At 35.2% G+C, this 17,034-nt stretch overlaps 1 protein-coding gene across 1 annotated transcript in view; it reads right to left on the minus strand.

Moving 5' to 3' along the window:
* Positions 1–6,931: 6,931 nt before the first annotated feature.
* HEATR5B (HEAT repeat containing 5B) overlaps positions 6,932–17,034 on the minus strand; it is an 86,359-nt gene continuing 76,256 nt past the window's right edge. The window contains exons 33-36 of the mRNA XM_082852123.1: positions 16,244–16,468; positions 12,042–12,193; positions 10,676–10,889; positions 6,932–7,832 (exon numbers count right to left, since the gene is read on the minus strand). Coding sequence (XP_082708249.1) covers positions 7,528–7,832; positions 10,676–10,889; positions 12,042–12,193; positions 16,244–16,468 — 896 coding nt within the window. The 3' untranslated portion in view covers positions 6,932–7,527. The remainder of the gene's footprint in view (positions 7,833–10,675; positions 10,890–12,041; positions 12,194–16,243; positions 16,469–17,034) is intronic.

Below are 17,034 nucleotides of genomic sequence, written 5' to 3' on the forward strand. Positions count from 1 at the left end.
ATTTACAGTGTTGTGTTAGTTTCTGCTGTACAGCAAAGTGAATCACTTATACATATACATATGCATATACTACCGTGTATCGAGAAGAGTTCCCTGTGCTATACAGCAGGTCCTTATTAGTTATCTATTTTATATATGGTAGTGTGTATATGTCAATCCCAATCTCCCAATTTATCTCCCCCCCACTTTTGCCCCCTAGTAACCGTAAGTTTGTTTTCTACATCTGTGACTGTATTTCTGTTTTGTAAATAGGCTCATTTGTAACATTTTTTTTTAGATTCCACATATAAGCGATATCATATGATATTTGTTTTTCTCTGTCTGACTGGTAAACTCCTTGACATAGGTCTTGGTGATGATTTTTTAATCTGACACCAAAAGTAAAAGCAAGTAAAGCAAAATCAACAAGAGGGACTATATCAAACTAAAAAGCTTCTGCACAGCAAAGGAAACCATCAACAAAATAAAAAGGCAACCTACTAAAGGGGAGAAATACTTGCAAATCATATATCTGATAAGGGTTTAATATCCAAAATATATAAAGAACTTATACAACTCAACAGTAAAAAACAATCAGATTTTTAAATGGGCAGAAGATGTGAATAGACATTTTTCCAAAGAAGACATGCAGATGGCCAAAACAGACACAGGAAAAGATGTTCAACATCATTACTCATCAGGGAAATGCAAATAAAAACTAAGATGAGATATCACCTCACACCTGTTAGAATGGCTATAATCAAAAAGACAAGAAATAACAAGTGTTGGGAAGGATGTGAAGAAAAGGGAACTATTGGTGGGAATATAAATTGTTGCAGCCACTATGGAAAACAATATGGAGTTTCCTCAAAACATTAAAAATAAAACTACTATATGATCCAGCAATTCCACTTCTGGGTATATATCTGAAAGAAACGAAATCACTATCTCAAAGATATATCTGCATTCCCATGTTCATTGCAGCATTATCTATAATAGCCAAGACATGGAAACAACCTAAGTGTCCATCAAAGGATGAATGGATAAAGAATATGCAGTGTATATATATACAATGGAGTATTATTCAGTCATAAAAAAGAATGAAATCTTGCCATTTGCAACAACATGGATAGACCTAAAGGGCACAATGCTAAGTGAAATAAGTCAGAGAAAGACAAATAGCATGTGATCTCTCTTATATATATATTTAAACACACACACACACACACACACACACCCCAAAAAACCCTAAAAAACCAATCTCATAGATAAAAAGAACAGATTCGTGGTTGTCAGTGGTGGGGGGTAGGAGAAATGGATGAGTGGGGTCAAAAGGTAATAAATAAATAAATATAGAGATAACTTGGACTATCACATATATACAACAGCACTGCTTTAATTCATAGTTTGACCTTATTATAATACCTTTTTGCCTTTCAAGGACTTATTTACACATAAAATAGTATTTATGATCTATCATGTTACAAAACCTTCACTCAGTACACCAAAATATTAAGAGTGGTTATATTAAGGTGGAATTCTAAGAAATTTACTTTTTTTCCCCCCCAAATTTCCACATCTGGTAATATTTCTTTTGTAATTTAACAAAAAACATCATTACTTTTTTTTGTGTGTGTGTGGTATGCGGGCCTCTCACTGTTGTGGCCTCTCCCGTTGCGGAGCACAGGCTCCCGACACGCAGGCCCAGCGGCCATGGCTCATGGGCCCAGCCGCTCCGTGGCATGTGGGATCTTCACGGACCAGGGCACGAACCCGTGTCCCCTGCATCGGCAGGCAGACTCTCAACCACTGAGCCACCAGGGAAGCCCCAAAACATCATTACTTTTAAAAGAACTTCTCGTAGATTTCTTTTGCTCTAAACTGCTTTAAGAAAATAAGGACCATGAATCTCATCACTTCTTCCTATACTGAATCAGCTCCTGAAAATGTTAATTTTTGAGTAGTGAGCTTACCAGTGATTTGTTTTCTCTGTGCCTGTCTGTCACATTTTCTGTGTTCAGCAGGAACTACTTTTTTTAAGTAAATGTTTTATCACATATAACACAGGTACAGAAAACCTCCGAAGTGCTAAGTGAACATCTCAGGGAACTTTCACAAACTGAACAATTGCATGCAACTACCACCCAGAACACGAAACTGAATATGGCAAACCTCTTGGAGTCCTCTCTGGATGTGCATTTTCAGATACAACAGCAAAAATGTTTTTGAATTTCAAAAAAATATCCTGAAAACATTAATAACTAGAAAGGACATGCTATTTGTAATGAGTTAAATCTAAATGTTTTTCCTCACTTTACAACTTTCAAAACCTGGAAATCTTGGACAAATGGTTTAACTTTTTTTAGCGGTAGTTCTCTCATTTTTAATATGAGAATAGTATTTACCTCACAAAGTTATTGTGAAGATTAAATGAGAGAAGAAATGTAAATCCCTTAGCATAGTGCCTGACAATATAATATATACTGAATATGATAGTTTTTACTGTATTACAAGTTCACAGACTAACTGAAAATCATGACTACTGGGGGCTCAATAATTGTTTCTTCTTTTCTCATCCCCTATTCAGAGCTTTAATTCAGCAGAGTTAAAATAATCTTTTAAAAAAAGTAACATCTGTGTTCAACCATGAAGTCTTCAGACCTCAGGGTGTTGCTGCTGGTTTTCTGATTACTTCATTCTGTGATTAATAAAGCCTGTGACACAAAAAGTAGGATTTCCTTTCCAAGCACAGAGAGCAGCTGCTGAAATGTTGATTTATATATTAGTATAACCAGTTTAAAGAGAGAAATTGTGAAACGCTAAAAGGTTATTTAGGTAATTGGAGTGTTTGCTATTTTTTGATTTATATGTGTGTGCTTTATGGGGTGGGGATTATGGTTCCCCAAAATGACAATTCATCTGCTTAAAAAAATTTTTTATTGAAATGAGTGGCTATTAAAAAAAAAAAAACTATCCAAAATGACCAGTTACTTGGATCTCTATTTAAGGCTTAAAGAAAAGCCTTCAAACTGAACTTGATAGCTCTTCGCAAATTCTGGCCAGAAAAAAAGAAGAGTAGACCATTTGACTGTAGAGAGGGCTCTGCTAGGCTGAAGAGAACTTTGGGGCAGAGGAACATGCAATAGCCCACTGTATATGTCTCTTCTACCATCTGCCTGCTCCCTAATTTCTCTCACCTCTTCTTTCTGCCTAATTCATGGGGCCAGCCCCTGCTTCCACCTTTCCTGAGTCTCCAAACTTTACTCCCCAGATTTGAAGTCTGGTAAAGACAGGGCTGGGGAAACAGCCAATCACAAGTTGGGAAACAAGGAATTCTATTATCTGAAATTTTTCTTGGAGTCCAGAAGTTAAATCTACATCACAGTCTTCTGATAGGGTGGGGAAATAGCTTCTATTGTTTACTATAATTATTATTACTATTATTTTTTTGGTTGAAAGTAGTTACCTAATTTCAACTTCAAAATTAAATTTTTTAATTTATTTTAATAAATTAACTAAACAAAATTTAATTTTGAAATTAACATTGGTTTTAAATTTGTAGTGACTGATATTTAGAGAAATAAATACTTAAAATCTAAACTCAGGATTGCTTTAAGAAATCTAAATATCTAACACAGGGAGGCAATAAAATGATAATATAGCTCTGAAGCTGTAGTAAGACTTCTCTTGGAATATTGATGGTGATCAACTGAAGATTCTATTTCTATAAGCAAAGATAAACTATTCTTAAAAACACATTCCTATCCTTTCTCCCCATCAACTCCATCCCTTGCTTCTCTACCCTTCTCTCTTTAAATTTTCCAGCCAATGAAAGTTCTGCTCAACAGATTTTTCTTTTCTTTCTTTTTTTAAAAAAATAACTATGGTGCCCCTATTTCTAAGGCAGGAATTGAATTTCAGACAACTAATGTAATCTTCATTACATAAAAATAACTGTGGGGGGGTGGGGAGAGAAGGACATTTTTATAAGCTGGCTATTCCTGCCAACTATGCAACAGGGACCACTCGTTTCCCAGGTGGAGACTTTTCTCAGCAGAAACACCCTATCTTCATTTAGGCTTGAATTGCTCAGGACAGCACCTCCCACCCCAAACTCCCATCTGATAGTCCAGTCCTTTAACATACATTAAGTCAGTTCTCAAAAGAATTTAAATGTGATATGTTATTTTCTTATAAACATGATGTAGGGGACAAATCTGAGCATCGTGCTAGAAAAATAAGAAAAATGAATGAGGTTAAAGAGGTTCAGTACATTTGTGTTTTAATTTTTGAAGACCATGCGTCCTTAAGTTTTTTTAAAAAGATTTAACTTATTTTGCGTGTGATGCATCTCTCCCTCTACTCTGCAGGCCCTCAATATGCTACTGTTGTTCAATATGTGTTAATTTTAGCACTTCCAGTTGTCCTCTGTGATGGAAAATCCTACCATTATCTATGTTATCTCCTGGCCCAGATTTCCCCCCAGCTGCAGGACATGAAGTAACAAGAGGAGTGGTTTGAACCAGCTCATATACACTTTCACACGAACTCAAAATGTATAACATTACAACCCATGAGCTGATTGTATTCAAGCTTAAAGAGCCAATACATACATTTTCATTACAGGAGAAAAAGATAATTTAAATAATACAGTGTTTAGTATATGGCAATAATCAAATTAATGCTGCAACATTTTTATGAGAATGTAACCAGATTAAAACATGAACGATGAGTATAAACGAGCTAGAATAAGGTGAAATGGAGCTTTTTAGCAAAATTCAAACACCTAATGAAAAAATATTGTAGTGCATTTGACATGCTGAAAGTAGTCCAATACAGCTGACACGAAGTAATAATTGCTCTTGCTATTTTTTACAGCTGGTACTTATTAAGCATTTACTCAATAAAAACAATGCATTTTATATGCATTAACTTGAACCTTACAATGTCCCTATATGGAAGTACCAAGGTATCTTCATTTGACATGTAGGTATACTGCGTATGGTTATAGGATCAGATGAAATAAAATGAGATGAAGTAGGCAGGGGCCAGATTATGCAGGGGCTTGAGGGTACTTTACAGAATTGGTCTTTATGGTAAGGCAACTGAAGAGTTTTCAGCAAGGTATCAGATTTGAATATATAAAGATGATTTTAGGGCTTCCCTGGTGGCACAGTGGTTGAGAGTCCGCCTGCCGATGCAGGGGACACGGGTTCGTGTCCTGGTCCAGGAAGATCCCACATGCTGCGGAGCGGCTAGGCCCGTGAGCCATGGCCGCTGAGCCTGCACGCCCAGAGCCTGTGCTCCGCAACAAGAGAGGCCGCGATAGTGAGAGGCCCGCGCACCGCGATGAAGAGTGGCCCCCACTTGCCACAACTAGAGAAAGCCCTCACACAGAAACAAAAGACGCAACACAGCAAAAATAAATAAAAATTAATAAACTCCTACCCCAAACATCTTAAAAAAAAAGAAATAAGTTGAGCAGTGAAATTAATAAATATAATTCTTCAAACAGATATTCCTTTTATAGATATGATTATAGAAAACTAGAAGTTGTCAATGGCTCAGAAGAGTCTAGAGAAAGTATAAAGATGTACTGGTGACAGGAAAGGGAGAAAGAGACAGAGGGAGAGAAGGCAAAGAGAGAGAGAGAGAGAGAGAGAGAGAGAACCATTGCTACTGCATGATGCAGACTATCCTGAAGTAGGAAATGATGGGAAAAGCCTGGGTTCGAAGAACAGCAGAAAATAGCCAAGGCAGAAACAAACATACTTTATAAATACATAAGTGAAAACCGGTTATGTGTGCAAGAAACAAGGAGATTGGAAAACAGTCTGGCAGTTCCTTAAAAAGTTGAACACAGAGTTCCCACTGAGCCAGCAGTTCCACTCCTAGGTATACACTCAAGCTAAATGAAAATACAGGGTAACGCAAACATTTGTACACAACTGTTTACAGCAGCATTATTTGTGATAGGCAAAAAGTGAAAACAACCCAAACGCCCATCAACTAATGGATAAACAAAATATAATATAAATAGAACGGAATAGTATTCAGCTATTAAAAGGGATGCAGTACTGATGTATGCTACCACATGGATAAACCTTAAAAATGTTAAGAAGCCAGTCACAAAGGACCACATAGTGTATGATTTCATTTATATGAAATGTTCATAATAAGAGAATTGATAGAGACAGAAAGCAGATCAGCAATAGTGTAAGGCTGGGGGGAAGCAGAGAGCTTGTGGGGCGACAGCTAAAGAGTACCAGATTTCTTTTTGGGGTAACGAAAATGGTCACAGCTGACTGTGGTGATGGTTATAGTACATTGTGAACATACTAAAAACGACTGAATTATACATTTAAAATGGGCAAATTGTATGGTATGTGAATTGTATCTCGATAAGTGTTACCAAAAAAAGTCTAAAAACAAGGAGAATAACTTTGGAAAAGCAGGTGTAAAATACAAAAAAACCCTGCAGAAATAGAAGTCAGTAAGAAAATAGGTGAGAACGCACCTATCTGAGATCTAAAGACTAAATGAGGAAGGCAAGGCTGTATTAGATGCCAATCAGTGAGGGTATGAGAATAAGTAGGAGGTAGCAGATGATGAATAGGTATTCCTTTGGAATGTTCAGAAAGGTTCAGTCTATATTACACTGTGTGGTAAAACTTGGTGTTTAAAGTGTGCTAAACACTGTGGCAAACATTCATGTCATCAATTATTTATTTGACGTGGTAAAATTCCCATTGCATGAGAGACTGGCATAACTATAATATTCATTTTTGTATGCCCTGCAGCACTTAGCTTGATGCCTTATACACAGTAGGAACTCAATAAATGTTTGATGAATGAAACTAACCATCAGAGCCAGACTCAAGTCTCTGTAATTACAAAGCATAAGTGAGGCCAAATTTTAGCCATTAAAAAAACCCAGAACATTATTCCACATTTGAAACATTTTAATGAATGTTTAAATGAGTTTTAATTTAGTTAACTAAAATATACACAAGTATAATTTAGTAATCTAATATGAAAGTAAAAAGATCTGTCTGAAAGGTAAGGACTTTCTGAGAAATGCTAAGAAAATGTTAACTTTATTCTTAATAGATACACCGTAAAACCAACACTTCACATTATTTTGGTTACTTCAAAATTTAAATTCAGCTTGCTTTTCAATTAATTTTTTTTATAACAGATGCAGAATATGACCTATTTTTCCCCCTGACAATATCAATAGGCTGCTCAACTACATGATACAATTTTTTTGCATTTAATTTAAAAGACTATGGCTCAGTGTTTAAAAAATGAATTAATAAAAGAGAAACATTATTAGGAAAAAAATGAAAGCACATTTACCACATAATAAAAAAAAAAATCATTCCTTCAAAATCAGAAACCAGTGTGAGCATTATTTCACTTACCCTACTTGGAAGCATATAATTCCTATATACAAATAAAGTAGAACCTATAGACTGGAATGATACAGTGGCTATCAATAATTAGGTGCTAATTGACAAAATAAACAAAAACGAGTGGAATAGCACATTAAAAGAAACTTGTTTTTAGCTTAATTGTTGGTGCAGAATGCACGGCTGGGGCCGGCTGCCTGGCGGCTGCTTTAGCTTTGCTGGCTTGGCTTGCTCGAACAGCAGTTTCCAAACGTACTTTCAGCTCAGGAGCCGCTCCCATTACTGTCTTGAAAGCATGTGGATACAGAGGTCCAATATGCATTAAATTCTGGAGTGCAAACTCATGAAGATCTTTGGAAGCTGTGCTTGCTGAGGCAAAAGAATTTTCATCCAGCAGGTAAGAGATCAAAGTGGGAACTAAAAGAGCAAGTAACTGGACTCCTGCAAATAACAAAGATAAAGTCTGAAGATGATCACAAGTCTGAAAATTACAATAAACCTTTATTTTAAAACTAGGCAATTACTACAGTAGTCTGAATTATAATAAAATCGAAGTAAACGTGCATGATCTAATTTTAGACCTCAGTAATTATTCATAATTAATACTGAATACTTACTAATTGTCCAAGCCATGTTAAGGGAGGAAATCAGGTTTGATTTCCTGTTGAGATTATATATTTTGCATTTATATTAATTTGTTTTATTAAAAAAATACTGGCTAAAAGGTTAAAAAGGAATGAACACTTTATAATTGTCATCTGCTAAAATGTATTTTGAGAATAAAATTATGAAAATTTTAAGGGTATTCCAGAATAGGGAGGTTGGAGAATAGAGGGAATAGGGAACAGAAACCTGAAGCATTCATTAGGAGGATACCATCAAAGGACTGAGTGAATGTATACGTTAATGTGATGGCAACCATCTCCCTTCGGTTTTTGTTTTGTTTTGTTTTGTTTTTTTGCGGTACGCGGGCCCCTCACTGCCACGGCCTCTCCCGTTGCGGAGCACAGGCTCTGGACGCGCAGGCTCAGCGGCCATGGCTCATGGGCCCAGCCGCTCCGCGGCACGTGGGATCCTCCCGGACCGGGGCACGAACCCGTGTCCCCTGCATCGGCAGGCGGACTCCCAACCACTGCGCCACCAGGGAAGCCCTCCCTTCGGTTTTTGCATGGCACTTAGACTCAGATTTAGTTTTAATTTTTAAAAAATGACAATTGCTTATTCTACCACTTAGAAGTCTTGCTATAGTACAAAACATCTGTTATCTGAGTGAAGCAGTCCCTTAAAAAATGAAGAAATCGTGATGGTGCTTATTGTTGATGTAATTCACTAATAATAAATACTAGAAATTGGTTGGAGAACTGAAGCTACACTGCTTTGGTTATTTCATACCTTAAATTAATTGACTCTTAAATGGAAAATTAAAGAGTTATTCATTTAATGAACCTTGTTGAAGTCTAATTAACTATCAAACTATATTTAATTTCATGAATAATACATAAATATATTCTGCTGTTAAAAGAATTCAAACAACAGAGAATTACTTGAAAAAGTAGAAGACTCTCTTCCCTACCTAAATTAGGGCACTTGTTCAGGACCTGATCCCAAGAGTCAACTCAACTCAAACATATTTAAATACTGACTATGCAAAAGTCAATAAGCTCAGTGTTAAGATTACAAAATGAATAAGATTTAGTCCCCATGTTTATGGAGTTTAAGTGAGTAAAATAAAAATAAAGATAAAATTATGTTGAGTTACCAAACACAGGCCATGATGTCAGTCATAACATTTCTACCCAAATAATCTGTTAATACCTAGTTTCAACTAAACTTATCAACTCCTCCCAAACAGCTCTTCTTCCTGACCTTTCCAGTTTTAACGTTGCTTCCATGCTTCTTCCAGGTAACACAGTAATATTTGGCTCTCTCTTTCTCTTGTCCCCCTAACCAGTTACTCGTCAAGTCAGAGCAACTTTTTTTTTTCATAATCGCTTCTGTATTCTTCTCTTCCACTGTAATAGTTCTGGATTATTATTTTATAGGTAAGCTATCAGCAATAGCTTTTAAAAGATCTCTACTACCTTTCCAATTTTGTGTGAAATTCTTTCAAGAGAAGAGGAAAAATTTTATGATAGAAAAAACTGACGTAATTTTTATCTGGAGAGTAATCTAGCAATATATATTAAAAGCTTTAGAATGTGCATTCCTTTTGGCCCAGTAATTTCACTTAAAAAAATTTACCTGATAGAAATAATTTAAAAATGTGTGCAAAGATACCTGTACAAGAATACTCATCTCAGACTTCTCTGGTGGCGCAGTGGTTAAGAATCTGCCTTCAAATGCAGGGGACATGGGTTCAATCCCTGGTCCGGGAAGATCCCACATGCCGCTGAGCAACTAAGCCCGTGAGCCACAACTACTGAGCCTGCGGTGCCACAACTACTGAAGCCCGCATGCCTAGAGCTCGTGCTCTGCAACAACAGAAGCCACCACAATAAGAAGCCCACACATCGCAAAGAAGAGCAGCCCCTGCTAGCCACAACTAGAGAAAGCCCGTGCTCAGCAACGAAGACCCAACACAGCCAAAAATAAATAAAATAAAATAAATTTATGTAAGAAAAAAGAATACTTATCTCATTTATGATCTTGAAAAACTGGAAACAGCTTAACATTCAATCATAAGGTACTAGTTTAAAAAGTACAGTCTTTCTGTAATAATTAAGTCATATTTTTTAAGATAAATTTTAGATTGTGATGAAATTAAGATTTAGCAGGGAATAAAGAGGAGTAAGTGTTAAGTTGCATACGTCTCTGATTAAATGGATGTATGTGGTAGTTCTTCATTAAATTAAATAACAGCAATTTAAAAATTTCAAATTCTGAGGTATTTTAATAATGATGTTTGGCATCATTAATGCTAATCTGGTCCTATTTGTCCTATTTGTTAAAAAGCTTTTATACCTCTATTATGAACACCAAAATGTATTATTTTAAAAAATCTATTAGGCAGCCATATTTTCCCTGGTTCTTAAAGAGTACATTTCTAGAAAATAAAACAATCTGTGGGTTCAAATGCCATCGGTAATTTAACCTCTTGCTCTTAAAAAATAAACATAAATCAACTCAATTTTGTTAGCATCACGAGCAAAAACATTAATCTTTCAGATAGTAACCACCCTTAGTAAACTTACTGTTGCAATGGCCTGTGTCAAATAGCAAAGAAAATTTATATATAATACAAATATTCATTTTAGACTAGTGGCTTTTTAGAGGAAAATACTTACTGTTATGTTCTTCCCCAAGAGCAACCAATGTTTCAAGAACTTTGATTCCTTCTTGAACAGCTAAAAGTTCTGTATTACTGGCTGGTCTGTTTCTTTCAACAGCTTTTAGCTTTTCAACCACTATTGGAGCTAATGAATGGATGTAGGGGGTTGAAAGGGCACGATTGGAATGCTGAAAGACTGAGAGGAGAAGCTGGTAACATTTGGCTTGAACCTACACAAGAAAATCATTTTATTAATTTACATGTGTGACAGTTCTTATCTGCTCTACAATCACACTGCATCCTAATACATACTGAAAACAAGCAATACTGCAGGATGAAAACAGAAATGTGGGAAGAATTAATGCCATTTCTACTTACAGAAATGGAGTAATAAAACTTCCAACATGCTAACTAAATAAAACGGAAAAAAATTAATCCAATAAACATTCCTTATACGTTAACTCCCAAATTACCACTGCTAATATAATTTGTGTATTTCTATAGTGTATAAGAAATTAGAGACCGGGAATACTAATTTGTGTTTTTAATTCTTTCTTTAATTTACAAATCTCCCTCCCACTTTAACCTAATATATTTAGTATGGAAGGCTAATATTTGACGGATGCCAAACAAAGCTATAAAAATATATTACTTAGACACCTCTTAAACCAATTTAAGTGTTCCAGGCCTAGAAAATAAGGTCTCAGTGGCTCTACTTTAGATTAGAAAGACTTCATGTTAGTAAGAAACAAACAAACAAAAAAAGGAAGGTCCATCAACACACGAATGTACATGAAAAATATTGAGGGGAAACTGTTTCAGTGCTTTGGTGGAAGAAAAGCTACCAAACGTTGCTGGACATAAAAAATGCCTGGGGAATATTTTTAAAATACAGATCTGTGGACCACACTTCCGGAGACTCTGGTTTAGGAAGATAATGGTAGATGTAACTAAATTGCTTTTTTTCCTGATGTGCAGCAGGTTTGAGAATCAGTAGTTTAGACACTAACACTGTAAAAAAATAAAACTTATTTTCTAGAAAACAGAGTTTCCAATAGGCCCATTAAAACATGTTATAATATATATTTATCCTTTAATGGTGTCATTAAGTAAACAGTGAAAAACAGAAGCACATAAGGTCTCTACCAATATAGGCCAGGGTTGAGCAAATATTTTAGATACTGGGCAATTTCTGTAGATATAAATAAACATATACATGTCTCTCCTAATGCTTAAACCAGTGATCTTTTCCAGTTTTCTGTTGAAAAGTCGTATAGCAAATACTTAAGTTTTCATTTGATGTATCACAAATTTTAATGAATCAATCTGAAACTTTCTTGATAAAGTGGAAGGTTTAACACTATGTTTTAAGTGTAACTTACCCATGGGTCACATGAATTTAACGCGTTTTTAAATCTGTTCATGCAGCCATTCTGCAGTGACTGGACTCCTATTATTTCACTGCCAGCAGACCACAGGAAGAGTGCAATTGCTGTTAGCATGCTTACTTCATCAGGCATAGGCATAGAATCTTCTGAAATATATGAATAATGAAATGTTGACACATATAAAAAATGAAAGCAATATGCTGTTCCTAAAATGTTTTGAAATTCTGAAAAAGAATAAACATATGTATATGTATCACTAAATCACTTTGCTGTACACCTGAAACTAACACAACATTGTAAATCAACTAAACTCCAATATAAAACAAAAATTTTTTAAAATCTAGGGCTTCCCTGGTGGCGCAGTGGTTGAGAGTCCGCCTGCCAATGCAGCGGACACGCGTTCGTGTCCCGGTCCGGGAAGATCCCACAGGCCGCGGAGCGGCTGGGCCCGTGAGCCATGGCCGCTGAGCCTGCGCGTCCGAAGCCTGTGCTCCGCAACGGGAGAAGCCACAACAGTGAGAGGCCCGCGTACCACACACACACAAAAAACTTTCATTCTTGAACAATAACCCTCTCTCTCTTTTTTTTTATATATACAAATTTATTTATTTATTTATCTTTGGCTGTGTTGGGTCTTCGTTGCTGCACGTGGGCTTCTCATTGTGATAGCTTCTCTTGTTGCAGAGCACGGGCTCTAGGCACAAGGGCTTCAGTAGTTGTGGTTTGCAGGCTCTAGAGCACAGGCTCAGTAGTTGTGGCTCACGGGCTCTAGAGTACAGGCTCAGTAGTTGTGGCGAATGGGCTTAGTTGCTCCACAGCATGTGGGGTCTTCCAGGACCAGGGATTGAACCCATGCCCCCTGCATTGGAAGGCAGATTCTCAACCACTGTGCCACCAGGGAGGCCCTGTATCAATGTTAAATTGCCTCAATTTGATAATTCTTCAGTGGTTATGTAAGAGACTGTTCTTGTTCTTAGGCTATCTGTGAAGTATTTAGGAGTAAAGAGTCATGATGCCTTCAATGTATTCTCAAATGGTTCAGCAAAATTAATAATATCAACAATAATAATATGTGGATTATAGAAAAAATAAAACATGCAGCAAATGTTAACAATTGGTGAAATCTAGAAGGGTATGCTGAAGTTCACTATATTATGCTTGTAACATTTTAAAAAGTTTGAATCTATTTCAAAATTGAAGGTTTTAAAAATGAAAAAAAATATTATAGCAATCTTAAGAGTGATTCATTACATCCATGGAGGGGTGTGTGTGTGTGTGTTACACACATACATTGGCACATTTTTTAAAGTGGAAGTCTCAGATTTTATAATAAGAAATATGATTTCCATAAAGGAAATTCTCTATTACAAAACTCTTCTTGTAAAGCAAGAAATTCTGCTTGCCTGGCTTACAAATACTATAAAATACACCCATGGCTTTGATCCCTACTTCATACTGACTGTGCCTACTGAGAATTCAGCTCTGGACAGGTTAGCTTAGGCAATTTAATTATCTTATCATATACCTTTAAATTTATCTAACATGAATGAACTTGGATAAAATATCAAAACCTTCTCTTATAATTGACAATTTAAAAAACATGATTATTGATTATGGACACCCCCATGAAAACTGAAACAATATATTTTTAAACGCATTCTTAACTACTTTTTCTTGTTCTATCAACGTACACATATATACATTTACATTCATATACAATTATGGCATTTAATGTTTCTTTAGTTTGTTAAAAATCTATGCTAAAAAGAAAAATATTAACTCATGATAAAGCTAAAATAGTTTTAGTAACATTAATAAAACTAGTTAAAGTTTTCCCTTCCAAAATTAATACTAAAAAATTTCAGGTGATATAAGTAGTACATAGTTTGTTTAAAATATAACAAGCGTATGGGAAAGAAAATAAAACTTGTAATACTACCATCTAGCGATAGTTTAATTTCTAGGTTTTTGATTAATTTCTTCTGGTCTGGGTTAGTTTTTTTATATATAATTATTTATAAACATGATTTTTAATAGATATAATGGATATATAATCCAAATGAGTATACCATGATATATTTAATATTTTTCCCACTGCCAGATAGTTATATTTATCACTTTCGTATTTTCATTATTATAAAGTAGACTGTGATAAATAACCTTGAACACAAGTTTTTGATCAATAAGGTCAGAGTATGAATTCTTAAAGGCTCTGTGTGTATTTTGCAGAATTGATTCCCTGAAAGTTTAAACTGTATTAATTCCCTTCAGCAAAGTATGAAAATGTTCTCCTGGTATCAATTCCACCTGTACATACAATTTTTTAAAATCAGTTTTACAGGTAAAAATTTATATTACTTTGTTTTTGTTTGTATTTTTTTGCTTATATAATAATGTGGCTAACTTTTTTATATACTTGGTGGGCATCTCGATTTCCTTTTTAATAATGCGTGCTCTTTCCTTCTTTCTTAAAAGACTTCTTTGTACATTAATGATATTAACACTGACATAAATATTATTTTCAGTTTTTGATCTTTTTTTTCAGTTACCTTTTATTTAAAAAATTTTTTTCTTCCAGTTTTATTGAGATACAATTGACACACAGTACTATGTAAGTTTAAGGTGCACAGTATAATGATTTGACTTACATACATCATGAAATGATTATCACAAGTTTAGCGAACATCCATCATCTCATACAGATACAAAATTAAAGAAATAGGAAAAAAATCTTTTTCATTCTGACAAGAATTTTTAGGATTTATCAACCTTTTTTTTTTTTTTTTTTTGCGGTACGTGGGCCTCTCACTGTTGTGGCCTCTCCCGTTGCGGAGCACAGGCTCCAGACGCACAGGCTCAGCAGCCATGGCTCACGGGCCCAGCCGCTCCGCAGCATGTGGGATCCTCCCTGACCGGGGCACGAGCCCGTGTCCCCTGCATCGGCAGGCAGACTCTCAACCACTGCACCACCAGGGAAGCCCTCAACCATTTTTTAATGCCGTTGTTTTTGACAGGTAGATGTTAAATTCTATAGTCCAATACACTGATATTTTCCTCTGTGATACTTACCATTCACTTACACTTACATAGTCCTTTGTCATTCTGACATAAAGGAGTCACCTATATTTTATTTACCTATTTTAAAAATTTTACATTATCATTCTAACTTACCTCGTATTTACTTAGAGTCATGATATAAGGGGAGAGAATAACTGGAACTGATATCTGAAATGTCTAATTGACACAAACCATTTGAAGAATAATGAATGTGCCCTTATCATGTATTATATTCTCATGTGGATGAATGTCTGTTTTAAAACAATCTGTTCTGTTTCATTGCCCTATCTGTTCGTTCTTGGGCCCACTCCACAGTTTTAGATACTGTGGAAATGTTTTAATAGACAATATGGCAAATCTTTAATTATTATTCTTTGTTTTCAATCCTTTCACATTTACAACAGAAATAAAATGAAAGAAAAAGTCAAACACAGAAGAAAAATGGACAAAAATGTGAATAAGCATTTCCCCCCAAATTAGACACAAACATGAAAAATGCTTATACTCACTAGGAAAATGAGAAAAGCCAATTAAAACAGTAAGATAGTACATTTTACTTATCAGATAATGAAATTTAAAAGTCTGAAATACCATGTATTGGTGGGGATCATGCACTGCTAGTAGAAGTGCAAATTCATACAGCTACTTTGGAGAACAATTTGGCAATGTCTGATAAAATTAAAATGTGTCATCAATTCCACTTATAGGGGTATGCCCTAGAAAATCTCATAGCACAAAGCACATAAGGAATTTATAAGGATGTTCACTGAGACAATTTTTATAATTGGGAAAAATGAGAAATAGCAAAAATATCCATTGTTAGGGGAATGAATAATAATTGATAAATTTAAGTGATGGACAACTATATAGGAGTTCAAAACAATGTATAAGAGTTTTATATGCATACATCCTTTCTTTTTGGGGAAACCTCCCAAAATGTATATAAGTGCTAAGACAAGGGCATTCAGAGTCAATATCCAGAATGGGGAACTAAAAGTTCACATCTGAAAGATGGGACTAAACTACCTCTCTGAGTTGATTCAGTGTTACAGAGCAGTTTTCTGATGAGCTCATTCAATTAGTTATTAGGGAAGAGATATCCTAATAAACTTAAAAAAATTTAAAACTGATTAGATTACCTGGTTGAGAATATTCTAGGATGCATGCCAGAGTGCTACGAATTAGAGCTGTCCACTGTTTCTGAGTGTCCTCAGTTTTGGCCATTGAAAGTGTCACAATACTTTTGATCCCTTGAAGAGCTGCACTGACTGGTGGAGGAACCTGATTATCTGCAGACTTTATCGCTGTGTCTTTCAATATTCTTGCAATTAAAAACAGAATCGTGGGCAGGACTGTCATACAACCTGAAATAAACACAAATCAGATTGCCTCGTAATTAATAGTTCCCATATTATAGTTATTTCAATTGTTTATATTTTTTATCGTTTAATATTATTTCTTTTCCTTGTATTTATACAAAATTTACTGCATTATTATTACTATAATTCAATGTTTGGAAAAAAAAGTCACAAGTTATTTCAAAGGAAATATTTTCTTTCTTTTCCCAGCTTGCCTTGTTTTTATTACTTCTAGTATTTCACTTATTTAATAATCATGCCCTTCATAATGAAAATAAGGAAGGAAGGTAGAAAAACAGAAGGAAAACCATACCAAATACTTTGAGAAGTACCTGAGAAACTTGGTGAATCATGTAGAAATTTCACGACAAGTAATCAATCTCATTGTACTAAGTGAGCCTTAGTACTAATTCAGTCAATGTAGTAACTAAGTCAGGAAACAGGTAAGAAGACTATACAGGTAAGCCAAAAAGAGACGAAAGAATCCTAGGATTTGTAGCTGAAAGAACTTTAAGATAATCAAATCAACCACCCACTTAATGAAAGACTCCCTTCACCACTCTGACATGCAG

This window comes from Leucopleurus acutus (assembly GCF_964270905.1).
Source record: "Leucopleurus acutus genome assembly, chromosome: 12".
NCBI lineage: Eukaryota > Metazoa > Chordata > Mammalia > Artiodactyla > Delphinidae > Leucopleurus > Leucopleurus acutus.